The sequence below is a fragment of the Mustela nivalis genome (genome assembly GCF_964662115.1).
Source record: "Mustela nivalis genome assembly, chromosome: 16".
NCBI classification, from domain to species: Eukaryota; Metazoa; Chordata; class Mammalia; order Carnivora; family Mustelidae; genus Mustela; species Mustela nivalis.
The window spans coordinates 28,065,729-28,088,653 of record NC_139035.1 but is presented as its reverse complement, the minus strand read 5'-3'; the positions used below and the strand labels follow the sequence as shown (position 1 = coordinate 28,088,653).

Here is a 22,925-nt window from a genome sequence, read left to right as displayed (position 1 = left end):
TGTATCAGGAGTCTGAAATATATAACGAGTTACTATGGGCACTGGGGGAAGGAACAACCAAAAGCCTAATAGTTATGTAGAAGAAACAAAATAATAGACCCAGTTTTAATTTATGCTTATATGGTCTCCCAGTACTTATGGCTAGAAGCTTCTATTTAGCCTAGTTTCCCCAGGCCCTGTGGCCTATCTGCTGTGTCGTTTTGTGTTTGTTAAATTTACTAAGGCAGACCTTTCTTATTTCAGATCAGATCCTATACTGACTCCATGAAAGTATTTCTTAGTAATCTGTTTTTCTGGTTGTTCCCCTTTCCTCAGCCATGGGATAAAAAGGATAGACATCACTATTCTTTAAGTTCCTTTATGCTACTTGTCTGTCTGTCCCCTTCTTGCTCCTCTTCCAACAGATTTAGCCCCTCCGGCAGTGTTGTTCCCTTGACGGAGAGACACAGAGCCAGAAGTGAGTCTCCTGGGAGAACGGATGAGCCTAAGCAGCCCAGCTCCCAGGTATGTAATGGATTTAGGGTTGCTGCAGTGGTTGAAGGAAGTGCCGCTGCGTGGGAACAGAACATAACGAATAAGAAAGAAAAGATGGAGGAAAGGTAACAGTGGCCCTGTTAACTAACTACCATATTTGATTACTTCTCTTCTTTGCTCTGGCTTGTGAGCATGCAGGAAATACACTTTTGTTGGCAGCAGAGTTTGGGAAGTGAAAAAAGATGAGATTGTGGAACACTTTCCTGATTATAGGAACCAGTCTGTATTCCTGACTGAAAATAATATAAATAATCCCTGAAAACTACATGCAGGTAATTTAGGACCTGGGATGGAGAGAGTCTGATTTTGTACTCAAGTGGGTGTAATATTACATAATTTCTGACTTAAATAGTAGCATGTATTTGTAAATAAATTGCATATGCATTTTTTGTGTGTGATTGCTTTTTTTGTATGCTGGTATTTTTTCATTTTTTTTTCTTCCGGAATCTTTTGTTAGACCAAAATGTTCTAGAAAGGATAAGAATGATGTTTCCCATCTTTTTTGTAACTCTCCCTAGCAAGTAGTGTAAGTAGTTGGTATTTTTGTTTATTTGTTCTCATAAGTCTGTATCACTGAAGATTTATTTTTTTAAAAGATTGTGCGCTCACCAAGTAGAACACAGTAAATTGTGAATATTTTTGCTCTTTATTTTTTTTTTAAATATTTTATTTATTTATTTGACAGACAGAGACCACAAGTAGGCAGAGAGGCAGACAGAGAGAGAGGAGGAAGCAGGCTCCCCGCTGAGCAGAGAGCCCGATGTGGGGCTCGATCCCAGGACCCTGGGATCATGACCCGAGCCGAAGGCAAAGGCTTTAACCCACTGAGCCAGCCAGGCGCCCCTATTTTTGCTCTTTAAAAGGAAACACTGGTGGGTTAAGATTGGATAGCTTCTGCATTGTATGATCGTATCTTATTTAGTTTTTATGTAAACCATTGGATGTTTATTGTATCCACAGTATACTAACAGCAGTAGGACGGTGTTAGAAACTGTATTTACTTGTATGTTATCATGCCAGGGTACCCGAAAAGGAAGGTAACTTCCTTTAGAAGTTAGTTTTTTGGTTCTAATAACGTGTTAGAGAAAATGTTACGAGCTTGGAGGAAAAGTAACTTCATTCATGTAATTAGGACCCGGGTTTTCTCTTCACCTCTCCGGTAGGAGGCAGTGAGTGACCCTGTGAAGGTGACTGTGAGGCAAATACATACCGCAGTGGGACAGGCCTTACAACCGCCTGTCAAGTTTGTGTTTGTTAAATTTACTAAGGCAGACCTTTCTTATTTCAGATCAGATCCTATACTGACTCCATGAAAGTATTTCTTAGTAATCTGTTTTTCTGGTTGTTCCCCTTTCCTCAGCCATGGGATAAAAAGGATAGACATCACTATTCTTTAAGTTCCTTTATGCTACTTGTCTGTCTGTCCCTTCTTGCTCCTCTTCCTTTCCTGTGGGTAAGACAGACTAACAAATACACAGAACACCAGCAGGAAAGACTGCAGTGACTTGAGGAGCAGTGCTGGGGGAGCGGGAGTGCTCGCAGCCAGTTCTGACGATCAGTGTCCCCATAGCAAAGTGTTCTTCTGGAAAGATGAATGCACTTTTTAAAGAAGTGGTTAGAAAGAGATGACTTATTCGTATGTAGATGGGATAGGGATAAAAATGGGAGTTCTGCAAGGGGGTTTACCTGACCAAAGCAGAAGGTACAGGCTATAAAGCAAATAAGTAATTCTGTCTGAAGATGGTATTAAGAATTGAGTTTAGGGGCGCCAGGGTGGCTCAGTGGGTTAAAGCCTCTGCCTTCGGCCCAGGTCATGGTCCCAGGGTCCTGGGATCGAGCCCTACATCGGGCTCTCTGCTCAGCAGGGAGCCTGCTTCCTCCCTCTCTGCTGCCTCTCTTGCCTACTGTCTAATAAATAAATAAAGTCTTTAAAAAAAAAAAAAGAGCTGAGTTTATATACCTTAATATGTGTGAAAGTTTATTTTTTTTAAAGATTTTATTTATTTATTTGATAGAGAGAGAGAGCACAAGTAGGCAGAGAGGCAGGCAGAGGGAGAGAAGGAAGGAGGCTCCCTGCTGAGCAGAGAGACGGATGCGGGGCTTCATCCCAGGACCCTGGGATCATGACCTGAGCCGAAGGCAGAGGCTTACCCCACTGAGCCACCCAGGTGCCCCTGGAAATAATTTATATGAAATGTATCCATTATATGGAATAATTCACTTAAAAGGATGACTTGAAAGACTTAAAAATTAAGTACATTTTAAAAGATAAAATGATAGCATAGATAACTAAAATGCATTTACTTTCTTCTTATGGACAGTGCTGGTATGATACTTAAAGTTAAGCAGGAGTTTTTTTTAGAGAATAGATACCCTCGAGATGGTGAATAGTATTGTAAGTTTGTAATGTTTAATACTAGTTAACGTTTACTTAGCTACATTAAGTACTTTAGCATATTAACTCATTCAGTGCTCATTGCAACCTAGCTGGCAGGTGCTGTTATGATACTCATTTACAGATGAAGAAATTGACACAGGAGTAATTACATAACTTGCTCATGGTCACACATTAAGTAGGATTCAGATTTGAACCCACATTTCCTCACCGTTAATTGCTACACAGGGTAATCACATGCACTCACAATGTTTCATGGTATGTTTATTGTGTTTGATTCTCCTGAGAATTCTCTTGAGAGAATTGTTGAGCTGGAAGAACATGTACTAACCTTTTAATTTTGTGGATGAGAAAACTAAGCCTCAGAGAAGTTATTCCGTGCTTTGTCCAGGAACTTTTAGTGGGCTAATCCTTTGTTCTTTATGGGAGTTCAGTTTTGATTATCTAGGGAAATGGAGCAGAAAGAAATGTTATATAAAACAAATGAGAAATAATCTAAAACCTCAGGCTTACTATTCAACACTTGACTTCACATACTGCTTCCCAAGCCTGCTGAGAACTGCTTCTGTTCTGTTGGAAATGCTGGAGACTGTCAGTTTACATACGTGAAAGGAGACAAAACTCATTTTTAGAAATTCAAGAAAAGGGCACTGAGTTAGATACGAGTTAGATGAGTCTTTCTCCAGTTAATTCAGAATGAACTTTTGCATTTTCTTCTCTTTGCATTGGTACGTTAGCTTCTGCCAAACATCTGTAATTGCCTCATACGTTTTTATACTGCTTATATACACATCTAAGCTTTTTATTCAAAACATTACATTATATATATGGTATTTATGTGTATACGTATAATATTTCAGAAGTCAGCAGACTGAAAATATCAATAATTTCTGAATGGTGAGATTTTAATAAAGAATTTTGAATGAAAATCATTTATAAATCCAAAATGTTTAGGGGTGCCTGGCTGCCTCCGTTAGAAGAGCATGTGACTCTTGATCTTGGAGTCATGGGTTCAAGCCCCAACTAAAAAAGTAATAGTAATAAACTTTCAAAAAATAGTTATAAAAAGCAAATCCAAAATTTTTATATGATTCATTAAAAGAAATATATTGTTCCCACTCTCAACTTCCAGGTAGGAGGAGCCCTTATTTATTTCACATATTAAAAAATTTAACCACTTTGTTAATATTCATATTAGGTAAAACAAAACAGGGTCTTTAATTGATATTGATGAATTACTGGGTTTTTTAGGGGTGGTAGTAGTAGTTTGATTATATTAAGAAAAATAATCTTTGTCTTTTAGAGATACTTTAGTAGGAGATTTATGAATGAAATTATGTCTGGAATTTTCTTTAAAAATAATATGAGAGGGGCACCTGGATGGCTCAGTCAGTTAGGCATCCAACTCTTGATTTTGGCTCAGGTCATGACCTCAGGGTCATGAGATGGAGCCTGTGCTCAGTGCAGGAGCCTGCTTAAGATTCTCTTCTTCTCCCTCTCCCCATTCCCCTGTGGCTCTCTCTAAAAAATAATAATAGGGCGCCTGGGTGGCTCAGTGGGTTAAGCCGCTGCCTTCGGCTCAGGTCATGATCTCAGGGTCCTGGGATCGAGTCCCGCATCAGGCTCTCTGCTCAGCAGGGAGCCTGCTTCCTCCTCTCTCTCTCTCTCTGCTTGCCTCTCTGCCTACTTGTGATCTCTCTCTGTCAAATAAATAAATAAAATCTTAAAAAATAAAAAATAAAAAACAATAAAAAATAATAATATATGAAAGGAGAGAAATAAGTTAGGTTAATGAAGAAAAAATTTTCCATTGGATGATAATTTTTGGGTGATTAGCAATTCAGCATACCATTCTACCTAAAATTGTTAATGAAAAGTTAGGAAAATATGTATACTCTGACTGTCATAAGGAAAAATAAATCAGAAAGAAAAGGAAAGCTTTCCTTTTCAGTAATCTGAAGGGTTAGTGATGTAATTAATAGCAGCGTTGTAATGCTATTTTATAATAATTGCTTTTTTTAATGTTTTAGATATATTTGTTACCACAACATAAAAAGTTTAACTTTGGCAGGGAGATTGTTTTAGAAGAGAGATTGGAGAGATAATATATACATCACGGATTATTCTATTTTATTTTATATTTGTCAGAGAGAGAGCAAGCGCAAGCAAGGGAGCAGCAGGCAGAGGGAGCCGCAGGCTCCCTGCTGAGCAAGGAGCCCAAAGCAGGACTCGATCCCAGGACACCCTGGGATCATGACCTGAGCCAAAGGCAGACACTAACTGACTGAGCCATCCAGGCATCGCAGATTATTCTATCTTTTTTTTTTTTTTTTTTTTTTTTTTTAAAGATTTTATTTTTTTTTTTATTTGTCAGAGAGAGAGCGAGAGCGAGCACAGGCAGACAGAGTGGAAGGCAGATTCGGAGGGAGAGGGAGAAGCAGGCTCCCTGCAGAGCAAGGAGCCCGATGTGGGACTCGATCCCAGGATGCTAGGATCATGACCTGAGCCGAAGGCAGCTGCTTAACCAACCGAGCCACCCAGGCATCCCAGATTATTCTATCTTAATAATATGTTTAAATCAACTCAAAACCACTACAAACAGATGTATAAAGCGAGACGGTAATACGTCTGTGCGCCTTATTGCCCGCGTAACCTTCAGGGTAAGCTGTTTGAAAAGTGAATAAGCAGCATCATGAGGAATATGTATTGATCCTATTAATCTTTGTCTGGTTTTTGTTCAGAAACTATATCTTTTATTCAAAGGGCAAAATCAGAAACCAAGTCTTACACTTCTTTCTCTGTAGTTATCGGTCATTGTCTTTGGTGGACAACGGTCAGTGAATACTTAATGAGTATCAATTTGTGAAAAGGGTACAGGAAGGAATAATTGAGTTAGTAAATCCATATCTCAGCCTTGTTTCCTTTCCCACCTCTTCTGCCACTTTGCTCCAAGGTCAGTTACAGTTTGAGTAGAACGAAAATCCTATGTATTGATATGGCACTAACATATTTTTGGGTAAAGAACATTGTTACTGACAAATTGTATATCTTTTGTAAAGGTAGTTACTGCAGGATTAGATTTTGGTGTTAATGATAGTACCATAAATAGAATTTATGATGTGTTTGCCACACATAATGTGTTCTCTGCCATCATATATTGTTATCATTGGCCATGTCACATGTGGCTATTTAAGTTTAAATTTTAATTAACTGAAAACAATTAAAATTAAAAATTCAATTCCTCAGTCGAACTAGCCATATTACAAAGGCTTAAGAGGCACATATAGGTAGGAGCTACTGCATGAGATGGTACAGGTTATAGAACATTCCCATCATTACAGAAGGTCCTACTGGGCCAGCACTGCTTAAAGGCCTATGTGATCGTTGAGAGTCCAGAGGATGGTACCACTGGCCTAAGGTTCTCCTGTGACTGTAAAATACGACATTCAGCAGGGGTTTGACGAGCAGGCTGGTTGTCAGCCCAAGTAACTCTGCTCTCTTGCTCTTTGAAAGAAATCTGAGTGTCCTAAGATTGTTCTTTGTAGTATTATATTAACGTCTTCAGCTACATGTTTTTTGTAGTATTTACTTTCCTGTTTGGATCTCTCCTAAAAATTAGCAGATGGCTTAGTATGAGAAGTGAAAAGAGATTTGATCTCTCTTAATATGTATACTTAAGCATTAGTGTTCTTTCTTGCTTTCCTCACCTGGCACAGGTGGAGGAGTCTGCAATGATGGGAGTAAGTGGCTATGTGGAGTATCTCCGGGAGCAAGAAGTATCTGAGCGGTGGTTCCGGTACAACCCCCGTCTCACCTGCATCTACTGCGCCAAATCTTTCAACCAGAAGGGGAGCCTGGACCGCCACATGCGCCTGCACATGGGTATCACACCATTTGTCTGCCGCATGTGTGGCAAGAAGTATACCCGGAAAGATCAGCTGGAGTATCACATCCGCAAGCACACAGGTAACAAACCCTTCCACTGTCACGTTTGTGGCAAAAGCTTCCCCTTCCAGGCCATCTTGAATCAGCACTTTCGCAAAAACCACCCTGGCTGTATACCCCTGGAGGGGCCCCATAGCATCTCCCCTGAAACAACTGTCACGTCTCGAGGACAAGCTGAGGAAGAGTCACCTTCTCAAGAAGAGACAGTTGCTCCTGGGGAAACTGCCCAGGGCTCTGTGTCCACCACTGGGCCAGATTGAAACTTTGAGGGGGAGGGGGCAGACCCTCTTCCCCTTTGGGCCGTCAGCAGCCAGCATCAGGGCCCTGGGCTGGTACTTAGATTTACAAAATGCCACATCACTAGATCGGAAGATGCGCCCAAGATGTTGCCAAACTAGAGGATGAGCAACATACGCAGAAGCACTAGAGGCTCTTCCCCTCCTCCTTCCCACCTCATCCTTTGGAAAATAATCAAGCAAATCAACTTTCTAATTCAGGGATCAACAGCCTTGGTTTGTTAACTTTATAAGAAAAAAATTTTTTAACAAAACAATGATAAATGGTCATTTATCTACCAGTCATGTTTGAACACTGTACTTTGGTCCATACCATCCTGGTGGCTATAATTGCCCGGATCTGAAAAAACAGCAGGAGCCTTGGTCATCTGAACCAGCCAGCCACAGGAGAGAAGGAAGTAGTCGGGACGGCACCAGGGAGGAGGCGTCTCTCCTCTTCCCTCCCTGCCAGAACATGCAGTTTCACATTTGAAGAGAAAAAAAAAAAAAAAGGTATCCTGGTGGTTCTTAACTGCTTTGAAAGGTTAGACCTTACCTTCGCTCTGATTAGGCATCTGATACTTTGCCTGATTGTTTCCTGTAAGCCACCATCTTGGAGCGGTGTTGTCGTGGGCAGCGTCACCTGAAGCACTTTAGGCAACTGGAAGTGAAATGAGCAGCAGAGTGTTCGCAGTAGGTTCTGCTACATTTGGGGGCTTGAGTGTCCCACTGAGGAAGAGGGGAGCAGGGAAGGAAGTGGGGTTTTTGTGCGAATATCAAATGGTGCAGAGCACTGCCACTTCCTGGTCGGGATTTGTACCCCGTAGTGCTTAAATATCTTTGGGTGTTAAGAAATGGCTCTAGTCCAGATGAATTAATGTGTTAGGCTGAGTACCAAAGTTTCATCCAGTCTCTGTGGCTCCTCCTTTCACATAACAGCAATATTATACATCAAAAAGTGTCACTTTCCAGTGAAATGAGCCTGGACTGTATTTTTAAATCTACAGGTCTCCATATTTGATAACTTTTATATGAAGTTTTAAACACATTTTTTCTGCAATAGTGTGGTTGAAGAAATTCAACACTATGGTTCTTACTGCAACCACAATTCCATTTCCTTCTACACATGTAAAAGTTTATATTTTCAAGCCAATAGAAGAACCTCACTAAATCCATGTCTTGCGTCTGCAAACCTAGTAATTCATAAACCCATCATCAGCAAATTGCTGGTGACTCCAAGAGCTTTGCTTTTTAATAATACACTACAGGGCATTCACCAGAAAACATCATGCACAATCACGTTGCAATAAATTGATCAAAGGATCAGTTTTGATCAGGTTTGGTTACTTAATCATTCCTAAGATTTTTAAAACTTCAAGGGACCTTTTTGGTAATTCTGGGGATTTCTGAGATTCCTAATCCAGCACTGAGAGTCAGAAAAAATTTACCAAACATGTAGAGTTTTAGATGCCCTGTCTCGCATTCAGAGAACGGAGGAGGATTAGTAAGGGGTGCAGGCAAGGAGATGCTTACAGTGCAAATAGAAAAGAGAAAAACCCATAGCGTATCCTAATGGATCATTAGTGTTTTAAGAGTATTTAAATATGCAGTGGTTTGAGTTATTTTGGTGCAGAGGCATAGATGATTGTAAAAGAGATCCGGGGCAGGGCTGGTCATGCCTGCACCGGTGAGCCATCTGTGAGAACGTTAGTAGCGTGCTCCCTTTCTGAGAATGCTCTGTGGTATGTGGAAAGGTGGGTGGAAAAGAATGGCATTTCTTTGATGACAGGAAATTAGAGTGCAAAGAGTAGCTCCTGAGCAATCTGCGAATTGTACGTACACACAAAGCTGCACCGTGTCCCCAGAGAGTGGTTATTTTCCCTTCTGGAAGAACGTGGAAATGCATCTTGTAATAGGAATGTAATGATGCTACCATGTGATAAGAGCCTACCCTTACACAATCCGGCGAAGCGGTCTTTTGTCTTTCGGAGACCTAGACTGGAGCATTCTCCTCTTTAGCTGAGCAACAGCATGATAGGGCCGTCTTAGGGACCAGCTATGCTCTGTGGCATAGAAGAGGATTTGAAATTAGCCTAAAATCTGTAGGGAAACCTTTTAGCTGGTCATCTAGGCTGTCCGTGGACAGATTTTGCCATTACTGAATAGGCAGGCATGTGAGAAGGACAGAATACGCTGCTGTCGATGGAGCTTTCAAGCCTACCAAAAAAATGTTAAGTCCATCCTACTTGTGAGAAGTAGTATGCTGGAAAGTTCTTTATGCTTTGTTAGTTTCTTAGATTTTTCTGTGAGGAAATAGAGCTTTTTTAAACTGTTACCAAATTGTAAAGGTGAAGTGCAGTCATCTTTGTCAAGAGAGACTTTGCAGCATTTGTACTCCAAGTACTCCAAGTACTCCAGCCAGAGGATTAGCAACTGACCTTTTAAATGAAGTCGGGGCTGTTTAGTAGATGTGGAAATGCTGTGAGTGTTTCGTGGGTTCACCTCCCTTCCCATTCATTTGTCATAGGTTTCTGCTGTATTGATACTGTGAATAGAGTGCTACCAGGTCTTCCGGGACCACAGCAGCACACAGTCATGTTTGCTGGTTCTCACCTCTTAACTGGCCTAGCCCAGAGCCATGAAATTCGTGAACGTTCAAGCCAGGCTAGCTTTTAAACAAATAAAAGTTTCTGAAAGCAATTTCCATGTTAGCCAGAAAAGATATTATTATTCTAAATAACTATCCAAGATTCTTATTCAGGTTCACTGTGACATTGTCCTAGTCCTTAGCTAACATCACTGTAGGGTCATAGGGTTAGTAGTGTTCTATCTACATTAAGGAATAGCTGTATTGGTGTGTGCACAGAGGATACCTCTCTTAGGGACGTACTAAATGGACTATAGCTAATGCCGAAAATTCATTACCAAATCTTAACTTGCACATGTCACCTTGTGAAGGGAACTGCATTAGCAGTCAGAGCTAAATCATCATTAAGTACTTAAATGCCACGAAATAGCAAACACTGGGACCATTTTCATTCATTGAGTGGCACTTAATAGCAAAGGAGCTACCCAGTATTGTCAGCAAAAGAAGAGAGATGGCAGTATATTAATCTGTTTTCATTCTAAAAGGTACCTTTTATTCTCTCTGAATTCTGATATCAGTATCTCGATGTAGCATTGGCACGAACAGGAACACTGTTCTTGGGCAGAAAGGCTCTTTCTAATGACTTGTTCTCTCTTCACTCAGAACCATATTTACCTCTGAACCGAGCTGAGTTTTATTTTATGTAATTTGTCAACTACCCCCACGCCATCATTGTACCAGACAGTCAAATCGAATCTTGAATAAGTGAAAATAAAGGATAAGGATTGGAAAAAAAGAGAGATAGCAGTTGAGGAAAGTTTTCTTGTTACTTTGTTTTTTGGTATTTTTATGTGTTTCCAGTTCCCTCTATATCAGTGAAACAGAGTTTCCAAAGATGTTATGACAATAGAAATAAACCAATTTCCTCCCACCTTCCTAGTAGAAATCTGGCCTTGGATGGAAGTTGGTCTGATGGAAGAGTGAAATCGTGAGCCCCATCCTTAGCCAAGTAGTCTCTGGTCAAGAAATACTTTAAAAAATTTCTAGCTGTTACTTTAAATAGTTAAAAGCTATTTCTTTTAACTAGTAAAAATTTTATTTTGTTTGACTAGAAGATCTAATTTAAAGAAATAAAAACAATGGGTAATGGAAAGAAAACTAAATTGAACAAAGACAGCCAGTCTTCTTAATTGTAGTGGAAGGCATTTAATCAGGAAAGGGTTGGAATCCTGGAAGTTTTTCTCTCTTTAGATCCAACAGACGGGTGTGTTTTGTTTTGTTTTGTTTTTCCTCTTCCTCAGATGCTCTTCTCATCTACTTACTGGTTTAAGGCATAACAGAGAGGTCTTTATTGAACTTGTCTTTGAAAACAGGGCTCTTTACCTTTGCCATTTGGGAAGGGTGCACAACACAGAAGTACTTTAGTTGCTGAGATTTAGAAATGGGACACAAAGCTATTAAGTCAGGTAAACCCCTGGGTTCGAGAGGATGCCCCTTAGCAAAGTACATCCCGAGAATTTATGAATCAGATCAGGGTTCAGCAGACTGAGGCCCTCAGGGCCCAATCCTGAGGCCATCTGTTTGTCTAGAGAAAGCAATGGTGGAATGGGGACACACCTGATCTTCAGGTATTGGTTCTACTGTGATGGCAAGGTCGAGTGCTTTGTGACTCAGACCACATGACCAGCAAAGCCTGAAGATGTACTGTTTGTCACTTGACAGAAAAGTTTGCCAACTGCAGAATTAGATTTGAAACAGTGACCCCCAAAATTGGCACTTCTGCCATTTTGTCTTTATAATAGTTTGATTGAGCTTTTAAATTCGTGTTGCCATGTATGCATCAGTTTCTTGAAAGAGCTTGCCAACTTTTTCCAGATCTTTGTCTTGTAACCCTCTCTGTGTTCCTTTTTAATGATACCCATTGCTTTAAAAGCATTTGGAATAGCCTTATGATCTGTCCTTGCCTTGAAGGTGCAGGTGGATTAAAGTTTAGGATGGTAGTTACAGATGTAACAAAGTAATTAAAAAAATAATTCCCGTGCATAATAATGTAGGATTAAATGAGTACCATGTTTACATAAAATACTGTAAGAAAAAAAGTTAATGTTTTTATAAGTAAGTTTTGCCATTCCTCTGAGATCACTTGAACTGATTTGCATAATAATGGCAAGAATGAATTTTTTCCCATTAGTTTTAAAAATTAACTTCTGTTATGAATAAGTGGTTTGATTCTTAACCTAAAATACTGTCTTTCTAGATTAGAAACCTCTACCCTTTCTCTGTACTACAAACCTTCATTTTCATTTCCTCAAACTCACTCTGTTCAATGTGGAGTAGTAAAAAGCCAAATCTTCTTCCCTTCCTTTATTTTTTTTTTTCCCCCTCAATGAATGTTTTAAAATATGATGAAATCCCTGAGGATTTCAAATTGCTCTTAGACCCATCTTGCAATTTCTGTTACTATCATTTTTCTAAATATGTACTGGGCCATTATTTATTTGCTCTCTGAATGTTCATTCTTACTGTTCAAATAGCTTATTTATGCCAGATGTGCAAAACATGGAAGATGTTGGGATGAATATAAACAGAATTCCTTATAAGAGGAGAATATAATTGTTCCCTGTATGGAAACCATGCATAGACTTCTGAGTTAAATTTCTTAAGACAAAATGTTCTAGGCCATGCTGACACAATGTAGTGAATTTGATTCGTCCTTTGTTGTCAGCTCAACCAACGCATACCAAGTTCAGATGACCTAACCTCCAGTAGGGCACCTCTCTACTAGGCATTTTGTTCCTAAAGTTCCTTTTTTCTGAGTTGGACATTAGTAAGTATTATGTGTATGATATGCCCAAGGAGTAATAGACAACCCTGAAACTGTAAAGTTCCAGAATATTTGCCTAGGTTAGAACTCCCTTGTCTTAGAGCACTTAGAGTAATACAGCGTTCTTGACATTGTGGAGTGTTGCTTTTCTGATTAATCTGGGATATAGAACTTGTGAAAGCAATTGAATTTAGAGAGCCCAGTGAACCATCTGCCTCCAGTTCCACGCGAGTTCTAGGGAATAGTTGTCATTTCTGTGTGAAAGCATTGAAAACAATGTTGTGTGCCCAGCATGTGGGCAGGGCATTATGACTTCTTTGTTAATTACCAGTCTTATGTTTTGCCTTCTTTGCTTTCTGGAGTTTCTCTGTTTTCAGTCTTCTCCTTTTTAGGTAGTGCTTTTCCCAGGACCAGTCTTTACTTTGCAGTAAGTGGGTCTTCTTGCTCAGGACAAGCCAAAGTTGGATATTATGAGTCCTTTAAAACACCTGACTGACTTACATTCCAAAGGATGTAATTACTGACAACAGCAGTGGTCTCCAAATCTGGAAGATATCTGCAGACTCTCCAGTTTTCTTGTGTAGGCAGACTTCCTTCTCCCTCAACTGGGAGGAACAGCAGTGACTTAAAAGGCAGTCATTACGTGAAATGTGTAGTTTCTTCACAGAGTACGTGTAGTGTCTTCACAGAGTACATACGTGAATAAATTTCTTCTCTCGCATCTTCCTCATTATCTGTATCACAAGTACTTCCCATCTTCATGCAGTTGAGAAGGGCCAGCTCACTCAAAGAGTTGAAGCTTTAAACAACAGAGCTGAGTTATAAAGGCAGAGCAATTCTTGAAAAATAAAACTTTTCTAATGCTTGCTTCTTCATGTCTACTCAGTAAGTCCTGTTGAGGAGGCTAGAATTCACCATCCAGTGAAGGGAGCTATATGTGCGGCATCTGTGTGGACAACAGCACAATTTAATAAACTGTGAATCTTCGAACCTGAATTAATCCCTAATGCCAAAAGTCCGAGTTTCTCGTGGAAAAATGTTTCCTATTCTGTGAAATCACTTGTGTGATAAGTAGTATGCAGGAGACTCTGTTCTATAAAGTAAATATTAAGTACTTTTTAGTACCAGACCATGTGCTTGGAATTTATATAACAAAATGGATTTTAGACATAGTTTAGCTGTGGCTTCCTATATTGAGAGTCCTGAATCCTCTTGGCTAGAGTCTGGATATATCTCTTTTTTTCACCACAGAGATCAAAGAGAAGGGGACAGACTCTACTGTCCTAAGTGCTTTAGTGGCATAATCACAGTTAATCCTCAGAATAAGCCTGTGAGGTGATAACAGTAGAACTAAAAATAGTTGAGTTTTTTTGAATGCTTACTACGTGCCAGGCACGGATCCGTGTGTCTCACATCAGCTAACTCACCCAGTCCTTACGGCAGTCTCGTCAGAGCGACACTGTTACTCTCCTTGCTTTAGGGAGGGAGAAACTGAGGCACAGAGAAGTTTGACCCAGGCAGTCTGACACTAGAGTTGACACTGTACTAGACTATGTTGGCTTTAAACGGTGTAATTCTACGACGTTTTATAGATGAAGAAACTTGAGGAGCCCGGGGTTACACAATGAATAAACTGCAGACCCAATAGTTTCTCATCTGATTCCAAAGCCCAGACTCCCTCCACTACATCCTATTGACTCTGTTTACTTACAACAAGTTGGGGTGAACTGGAAGAAACAATAGCGAGTAACTACTGCTTTCAGTGAATTTTTAACTCAAGAAAGCATGCTTGGAAGATTTCTTCAGAAGATAAAGTCTCTGAGCAGATGTTGGATAGGGGATATTTTCTGGGGGTATTGCTCATTGACTCAGGAGTCACCCATTTGGTAGGGACAGTTGTGAATCAGTTCAAGTTGCCACCAAGGCAAAAACTGAAAGATAGCATTCCTGTATACCTGGCTTTGTAACAAACTGCCCTAAACTATAGTGACTTAAAATAACAACTTTATATGTCTTATGTTATGAATCAGAATTCAGGAAGGGCTCATCTAGACAATTCTCTGGTTCCCTGTGGTGATGACTGGAGTCACCTGGGTATTCAGTAGGTGGCTGGGCTGGTCTCCAGTGTCCACACCGATCTCACAGGCCTGATGCCTTACGGGATGGCTAGAAGATGGGGCTCAGCAGGCCTCTTCTCCCTGCCTGGAGGCTCAGGGACTTTCCATGTGGTCTCTCCATCAGGGCAGTCCAAGACTTACTAAATGGCAGCTCAGGCCTCCCAAGAGGCTGGGCAGAAGGTGCCAGGCCTCCTGAGTCCAGGCTCAGAGGTGGCTCCCATAGGGTCACCGCCATACACTGTTGGTCAGAGGAGTCACTGGTCAGCTCAGATCAAGGGGGGAGGAAATACCTTACCATTTGATGGCATGTGTGTCAAGGATTTGGGACCACTTTAATCTGTCGTAGGTACCATTAGGTTATTGATTTCTCTGGACTTCTCTGTTGGGTTAGTTGTTTGTGCCGTAGAAACCACTTATGATGTCTATCTTGGGTCAGTCAAGGAGCTAGAAGGAGAATGAGACAAGTACTCAGAACAGGCTTCGTTAGCTACACACCCACTGAGTTTCATTTATCTAACAGCAGAATTTCCATTTTGTTCTTATTTTGTTCCAAGTTCTAAGTTGTGACCATTTGCTGGTTGTTGTTGTTTTTCTGTGAAGCTACAGTAACTGTACATACATAACTGAGCCAGAAACACTCCAGAGGGAGTAAAAAGCTTGCTGTTAGAGATGTCAGCTGTATTTAAGTTTACAAATAGGCCCAAATGCCTGTGGTATGGAAAAGTCATATGGCTACTAAATCTCTTTCAACAGGAGTTTCTGTTGAGTGGCTGCATGGATCATGTTCTTGAGATCATTGAAAGCTTCACCCACACGTCCTCATCCCACCTTAACTGCCGCCGCGCCACCTCGGGCGCGGGTCTGTGCTGGGAGATGAAGAAGCTCATTCCGTTTCCCATCACCTTTCATGTGGGAAAATTCATTGCTCAATTTAATCTGTTGTTAGTCCTTTAAAATTAGCAGTTGCTGTCAACCTGTCATCTGAAGGAACAGATCACTGAACTGTGAGGATTTTTGTCATTTAGGGTACTTTATTTAAACTCCTGCTGCCTTGTGCTAGTTTAGACTATTGCTGTGACAGAAGAAATATGGGTAGATAAAAAATTCTGCTCTAAAAAGGATCACCCCCCCCCCCCAAATCAGTATGCCTTGTAAGAGAAGAAAGATTTGGGATTATCTATCCATTCCGTGGGCAGTGGGTTTCTGGAGAATTAGTGGTGAGGGCTTCTTGCTGGTCATCCCCAGGTATCAGAGAATAAAGAGGTCTCTGTTCCTGAGCCCAGGCCTCAGGAATTGCAAATACAGGAAAAGGTACTCAGGGCCGATGGCTTAATATAGGGCTCTACAAAATGCTGGGAAAGGAAAAAGACTTCGGCATTTGTAGTTGGATTGCCAGGGATGAAATGTTTGAGGTAATTAAGCATCAGGATTAGATTTTGTCATATAAGGATTGGGGTAAATTTCAATGGATTAAAAACAAACGAGCCTTAACATTTTCATTTTGACCCACATTTCCACTCTGATGTACCTCAAAGTATGCTTTCTGTGACAGAGAAGCCTTTTAAAAATACATTCCCAGGGAATGAAAAAAATCTTACAGTGGTCTATGGAGAAGTCTCTCATTCCATGGGGGACAACTCTTTGTGTCCTCCTCCAGATTCTCTGTGATGCTTAAGTTTGAAATCCTCTGCTGGTGGCATGAGAATGAAGTACTGTGGTCTTGCTTTGCAGAAGTGAACAGAGTCAGAGGAAAGGATACCTGTAGACCGAGATCATACTGAGTCTTTCAGCATCTCAGGCTGGTCTCAGCATTCTGCGGGAATAGAAATTCCTTAGGGTTTAGATTTCTGCTCTTAGCTATGTCTTAAAGCAGATGTTCATGACATATTTAAAGATGATCTACTGAGTTTCCTCTAAAGCAATGGAGTCCTCACTGTAGTGGTTGTCTACAAACCAGTGCAGAAACAGAATTACAACACAGGGAACAAAGCTTAAAGGGTGTTTCCTCTGGAAGCCGAGACGCTCAAGCAGGGGTCACTGAGAGTGTGGCTGAATTCTCCATCTAGAACAGCTATCAGTGAGATAGCAGAGATATTTAGGATTTATATGGTATTTCTAATATTTTTTAAAAAATGATTTTAAATCATGTAACTTGAAGTTTTAAAAAATGAGCCTGTTTTCTTTTTGGAAAACTGGCCCAATAAAAATAACACTAATAGAACTCAATCGTATATGCATGTGCATTGAACACAGAGTGGTATACTAAAGATAGTTCATGCAAATAACTTTTGTGGGAAGTTTGGCTATTTTCGTAGTATCTTTTTTCATAAATGTATGTTTATAAATATATTTACTCATCCACTATGACCTTGGTAGCGTTAGAAGCATTTGTTAGCTGTATCATTGATTCTGAAAAATCTGATTTTTGGCATAGTAGGCTATGAGAGCTTTTTGTTGCTTTGTATTTTGGCTAAGAAAATTATTTCTTGCACTTTCTATTTATAAAGATGTTATAACACATTGCACCCACTTAATGTAGCTGTTGTTTAGAGACAAAAAAAAAAATGTAGGTGTTAAAGTGAAGTGTATGTTTAAAAAGCCTGGCCTAAAGAGGGACCTCAAAATAACAAACTTGGCTTGCATCTCCCTGAGAAGAGCTGGGGTTGGATATCAAATTTAGAGTAAAAGGAGCAGTTGGGGTGGGCATACTTTTGCTGCAAGTTGCAATTTTCTTGCGAGTTGCCGTGATGTGTATGTGATTGTGTGTGTGTGAGAGAGAGAGAGAGAGAGAAACAGGTGTCTGATGAAGGCATATAAGTCAGTGTAGAATAGTCTACCTCCCATTAAAGACTGAGCATATTGCAAGATTGCCCTATAGCCCTTTGGGCAGGAAGCTGCGTTCCTCAGCCACTGTCCACCTCGTCCCCTGTTATACTCGCTTCAGCTCCTCTACCTCTGAGCACTTGGCTGAAGAAAGAGTGTGCTTTTTGTAGCAAAGCGAAGGAAAAGCCGGAGTCTAGAGGCTGCGGTAGCACAGTTCTCATGGTCATGTGCCGATACTGGTACTTAGCTCCAGTGTCCGGATCCAACGCTGTCAGAATCCTTTGGTTTAGTGCTTTTATCTGCTGGCTTCTGATTGGCCAGAGTGGCAGTGCATGTGGAATCTTTCTGGTTTTTTGTTTTGGTTTGGTTTTTTGTTTTTATTTTTGTTTTTTTGTAAAGATGCACCAAACTCCTTTTAATGATATGAACATTTTGTTTGAATCCTGAGCTGTGTTTTTCGTTCATTGCCATTGATGGTCCATTCCTGAGGGACCCGATGGTTAACCATACTTGCCCAATGATGAGCTTTTTGCCAGTATCTTGACACAGAGGGGTGCGTGACATGGGGTTTTGGATCACTTGTTTGGCTTTTAGCCACTGCAAAGAGATAGTCCTGTTTTTAATGCCTCTGCTGTTAACAGTAGTCAAGATGGCCTCACCTGGATGCTGCGGGTGTCAGGAAACTGGCTTTCAGTAATTGTCACTAGTCACACCACCTGACCTTGAAATCCGGCTGTGACGCTCACCTGTCTTACCGTGTGGGGCACTACTAGTACACTGAGCCATGCTGGGTTACCTGCATTTGGAACACATGTTCTAGCTTTGGAAGGACTCTTGGCCCTTTCATGGATCTGTGGCGCTTTCCACCTTTTCATTCGAAGGCACTGGCTGATGGTAACATCTAAATGGGCGTTCTCGGGTTAGGAGCGAGAACGAGAGGGTGATCTGTTTTCAGACGTGCAGAGGCTGGCCTCTGTGTTTAGGTACTGGCTGATAAGTATTTGCTTTCCTGGTGACTGGGAAAGGCAAGCAATGATACAGTGTGAAATTCCAAATAATGAGATGGTCATTAGTCCTCGGTGACCAACGATCTAGTGGTCTGCCTGAACACAGCATGAGTTCTGGAGGGAGATGAGGCAGGAAACCATGTGAGTCTACTCACCACAGCTATTGTTTCTCTTCCTTTCTTTTCTGCATGTGTGCCTGTGTGTGTGTGTGTGTGTGTGTGTGTGTGTGTGTGTGTGTGTGTGTGTGTATTAAAGCACAGGGACAGGACCGGTGGGCAGAAAGAGCTGTCCAGCTATTGAGATTCTAACTGTAGAATAATTGTCAGCCTGTAAGCCATGCTAATATCCTAGACTCAGGAATTAACGCCTGCTTAGGAATCCTCCTCCCTCTGGCTTATCTTTTTGGGCCAAGTCTGTTCTAGGCGCATGCCCAGCTGTTTTGCTGTAACATATACTTAAGCGCAGACTTACCTAAATATGAAATTTACTGTTGGCAGTGTGACCTGTTACAGCCAAAGTGATTTATTTAAAAACAAAACAAAAAGTGAGAGATGCCTAGGTGATGTCTTTGGGGCACGTATTAAATCTATGAATCTGAGAGGAAGCATGAAGTCTTACCTTTCTTCCCTCTGACTTGAGGGAACACTGGCCTGCATGCTTCTTCTTACTGAGCCAGTTGGCCTAAGCCAGTAGTTTTCCATCCTGGCTGCACATTAGCATCACCTGGGGCATGTACACAATGTCCCCCCACCCCGCCCCACTGGACCCTCATGTTGAATTGGTCTGCTGTGCAGCTTGGACTTTAAAGCTCCCCAGATGATTCTAGTGGGCAGCCAAAGTTGAGAATCACTGGCCCGGTAATCTTGAGTGGTCTTCAGCAGGATAACCTCAATCCTGTTTTGCTTTTTTTTTTTTTTTTGTCATATTGGTATCCCAGCATGACTCTTGAGTTTAAAGTTGGCCAAGGCTCAGGTGGTAAAATGGATCATCCGTTTGTCCTCAAAGTAGTTCTGGAGAGAGATGTTGCCTTCCATCCAGTTTGGTCTCCATACCAAATACCAGGTGTGCGTAGGTAAGCAAAACAGATTTTCAAAGTCAGGTCTCTAGACTCCTCTTTCCTTTGCATATGTGATTTGAGTGGAGATTTCTCAACTGTGCTAGCTAACATAGAGCACTTGAACTTATTAAAAGGGCCAAGCCCAGCCCACCTAGGATGATTTCTATTTGTAAAATAAACAGGAAGCATTATTAAAGTTAATGGAAAAAGAGAAGGATCCTTCCTGGGGGTCATGGTGATACATTTGATTATTTGTCTCTTAGCCGGTCTTCTAAGTGGGATTTCAATGTAAAGTGGCTTTCACTTTGGGTTTTTTTGTTTGTTGGGTTGGGGGTTTTTTGGTTTGTTTTTGTTTGTTTTTTGTGAATGATATGCACTAGCTAAGGCTTAAATATTTCTGAATTTTACATGAAATGTGAAATGAGTCATTTTAGTATCTCTATTCTGGGTGTCAGAGACCTAACCTGGTAATTTCTAAATGAGGTTCCGTATCTTTCTTTCTTCCCACACCAGCTAGTAAAAATGCCTGCCCATGGCAGCTTTGCACATGGTAATGGGAAGGGGAGAACTGTTTGATTACCTTACAAGTGCGACACCTTCTCCCCATTCAAACTGACTAGCTACCAAGTGATTTCTCATTGATGATAGAAATTTTTGTTTAAGAGCAAGTTCAGTTATAGCAGTCTTTTCTGAGAGAATTCTGGGCACTGTAGAAATTTTCATTCATATCTTGCCTACAGTAATTGCTACTTTACATTTCAGATAGGTGGTATGTTCAAGAAGAAAAATTGGTTAGAAGGGAAGATTGGTCAGTGCAGAGGACTGAATTAGCATCAGGCTACGAAGTTTCATTAAAGCATGGAGGCCTTTACATCGCATGTAAATGCTGCAACATCTTTTAGAGAAAATGCCTCCTACGCCTTAGAAAATTGAGGCTTCTTGAGACAGGGTGGAAGAGAAAAACAGTAGCCTTTGGGACTTGCATGCATCAGAGAGTAGGCCTTAGAGTTTCATACCGAGGAGGATTGTGGAGTACTGTGAAACATTGTTGAACTTGATGCAAATCAAACTGCACTGGATTTTTTGATTCCTGGGGGAGGGGGGAAATGATGAGGAGGATGGGAAAGTAATGGTACAAAATATATAAACTTGTTCTAGATTTTAAACAAGGAATGAAACAAATCCCCTATCGGGAATTCTCTGTCGGAACTGTGAAGCCCAGTCAAGTTCTCTGCCCTAGTGGGCGGGCTTGCCGGCTCCTCTCCAACTTGGAGGGAGTCCTTTATGAAACAGCTACACGATGCTAGTCTGGTTACAGTTTCACCACCCCCCCTCCGTCTGCTCAACAGAAGAAAAACATTCCTGAACGATAGAAATGTGTTCTTTCTCAGTCCACTACCTTTTTATCTGCTCTGGTCTGTGTTCACAGTTTTAGCCCATTGCGTTGTTTTATGACCTAATGGCAGAACTGGAAGGGATCTGCCAATTCAGTAAGGAACCAATGGCCTCTCCTTTAAGAAATCTGAAAACCAGAACTCTCCATCTTTGGCATGTTAGCATCATTTGGAAGAGCACTTAGATTTCTTGGCTCCTCGTCATTCAGGGTTGGGACCCACTCACGCTCTGGCCCTGAGAAAAGAGAAGGCTGAGGGTTCAAAGATAGAAAAGTCAAGGTAGCTGAAATGTGGTTTCCTTCAGATGGACATGGTCTGAAAGAAATCTGTCCACCTGTTCTCTATGGTGCTTATATATGGTGGGTGACAGCTGTCCCCCATCTACCTGTCCCTGGCACTGTGCCTTCCTACTGGTCACTGTGAATAGCAGATCACACTGGACTCAGAGGCCAGAACCCAGGACCATTTCCCCCTTCTCATCTTGAGCCCATCACTTCTTCATACAGCTGATAATGTAGCATTTACGTCTCTTGGGAAAACTCTTGGGTTTGTCCCTCAAGACACGGTAAAGCACTTCAAGGAAAATAGTCAGAAAATAAGATTGTGGTGGTAGCTATCAAATAAAGAGACTATAGGAAAATTTCTCTTCCCCTCACCTGATACCGATAGCAAGGATCAACGTGCCCCCTCTTCCTGCATTTTTAAAGGCTACCATAGTATTTTTTAAGCAACAAACTTAGGTAACATTTTTTCACAACTTGCTAATCAAAGATTCGTATTAAAACAGACAATCAGTTTCTAAAATGTTGTTATCCCTGAAAGGGAATGAGGTAGAGTTTTAAACTAGAAGAACCTACCGGTCTGTTTTTTCCCTTAGAAAAAACAAACATTTGAGGTTTGTGTCTTTCATCTGAAGGTATTACACCATTACTAAAGATGCCTCAGAAAAGTCAGTGAGCCGGGTGAGCGCCCTTCCCCCTCTGCGGGTGCTGGCCCTGGTTCTTGCATCTTATTTCCTTAGAGAATATTTGTTTCTATTATGACCTTAATTATAAATACCTATATATAGGAATAGGATTTTCTCTCACCCCACCCTCTTTTAATCATTATCACTTAAGTGTAAACCGCACCTCCCCTCACCCCCCTTTTACTGAACAAATGCACTTTAATTCCTAAGGAGAGTGGCTGTTCCTGGCCCTGAAGCCAGATTACTTCAGGAGGAGAGTTGAGGAGGGAGAACTCCTGCCAGACCCTGTAAAATGAACCAAATTCTTTAATGTCAACACACAAATCCTACCCACTTTTAAGCGTCCCCACCCCCTGCCAAAGGGAAGAAAAGAAACAAGGAAAATGAGGAAGTTTTAAAATGGCTACCCTGATTGTAGAAGTTTCCCCAGGGGGAAATACCCAGTATTAAGTTATTTTCTCAGCTACCAAATTGTCAGAAACTTCTAGGTTGTTTTGTGGGAGGCTGAGATTTCTTTAAGTAAAAACTCAAGTGAAAACAAAGGCTATAAGATACGATTCTGATTTATATTAGATTTGTTCTCTCCCTTGACAGGTGTTCTCAGTCTCTCCTCCTGTAGATTCTGTCCTTCCCCTGATGACAAGCCAATAGTCCTTGGTGGGGTTGCATGTCTCCTAGAGCCCCGGAAGCCCTGTCGTGTCGGGGGAGGGGGGAGGGCAGGAGGGCGGGCTGAGACTGGGGTTGGGGGAGGGAGATTCAGAAAGAGTGAAGATATGGGTTTATATAAACATATTTAAAGCAGTTTAGCAAAAGCTTTCTCGTTGAACAGCTTTAAGAACAATGTGAATGAAATCTTAGCAACTTGGTTAGAAATTTGAAAAGTCTATTAATGTATACTTGAAATTCTGTATAAAAATACATTTTCCTCTTTATTTTAACACTGTGTAAAAGAACATTATGCATGTGAGTGGTTTGAGAATTAAATGGTTTAATACTCAGA

At 41.0% G+C, this 22,925-nt stretch overlaps 1 protein-coding gene across 11 annotated transcripts in view; it reads left to right on the top strand.

Moving 5' to 3' along the window:
* Positions 1-22,925, top strand: part of ZBTB37 (zinc finger and BTB domain containing 37) — a 27,297-nt gene extending 4,372 nt beyond the window's left edge. For 5 of the 11 annotated variants that reach the window (XM_082704434.1, XM_082704435.1, XM_082704433.1 and 2 more), the window contains 2 exons: positions 405-504; positions 6,646-22,925. In XM_082704434.1, coding sequence (XP_082560560.1) covers positions 405-504; positions 6,646-7,134 — 589 coding nt within the window. In that variant the 3' untranslated portion in view covers positions 7,135-22,925. The remainder of the gene's footprint in view (positions 1-404; positions 505-6,645) is intronic. The other 6 variants (XR_014304247.1, XR_014304248.1, XM_082704431.1 and 3 more) reach the window with 4 other exon arrangements.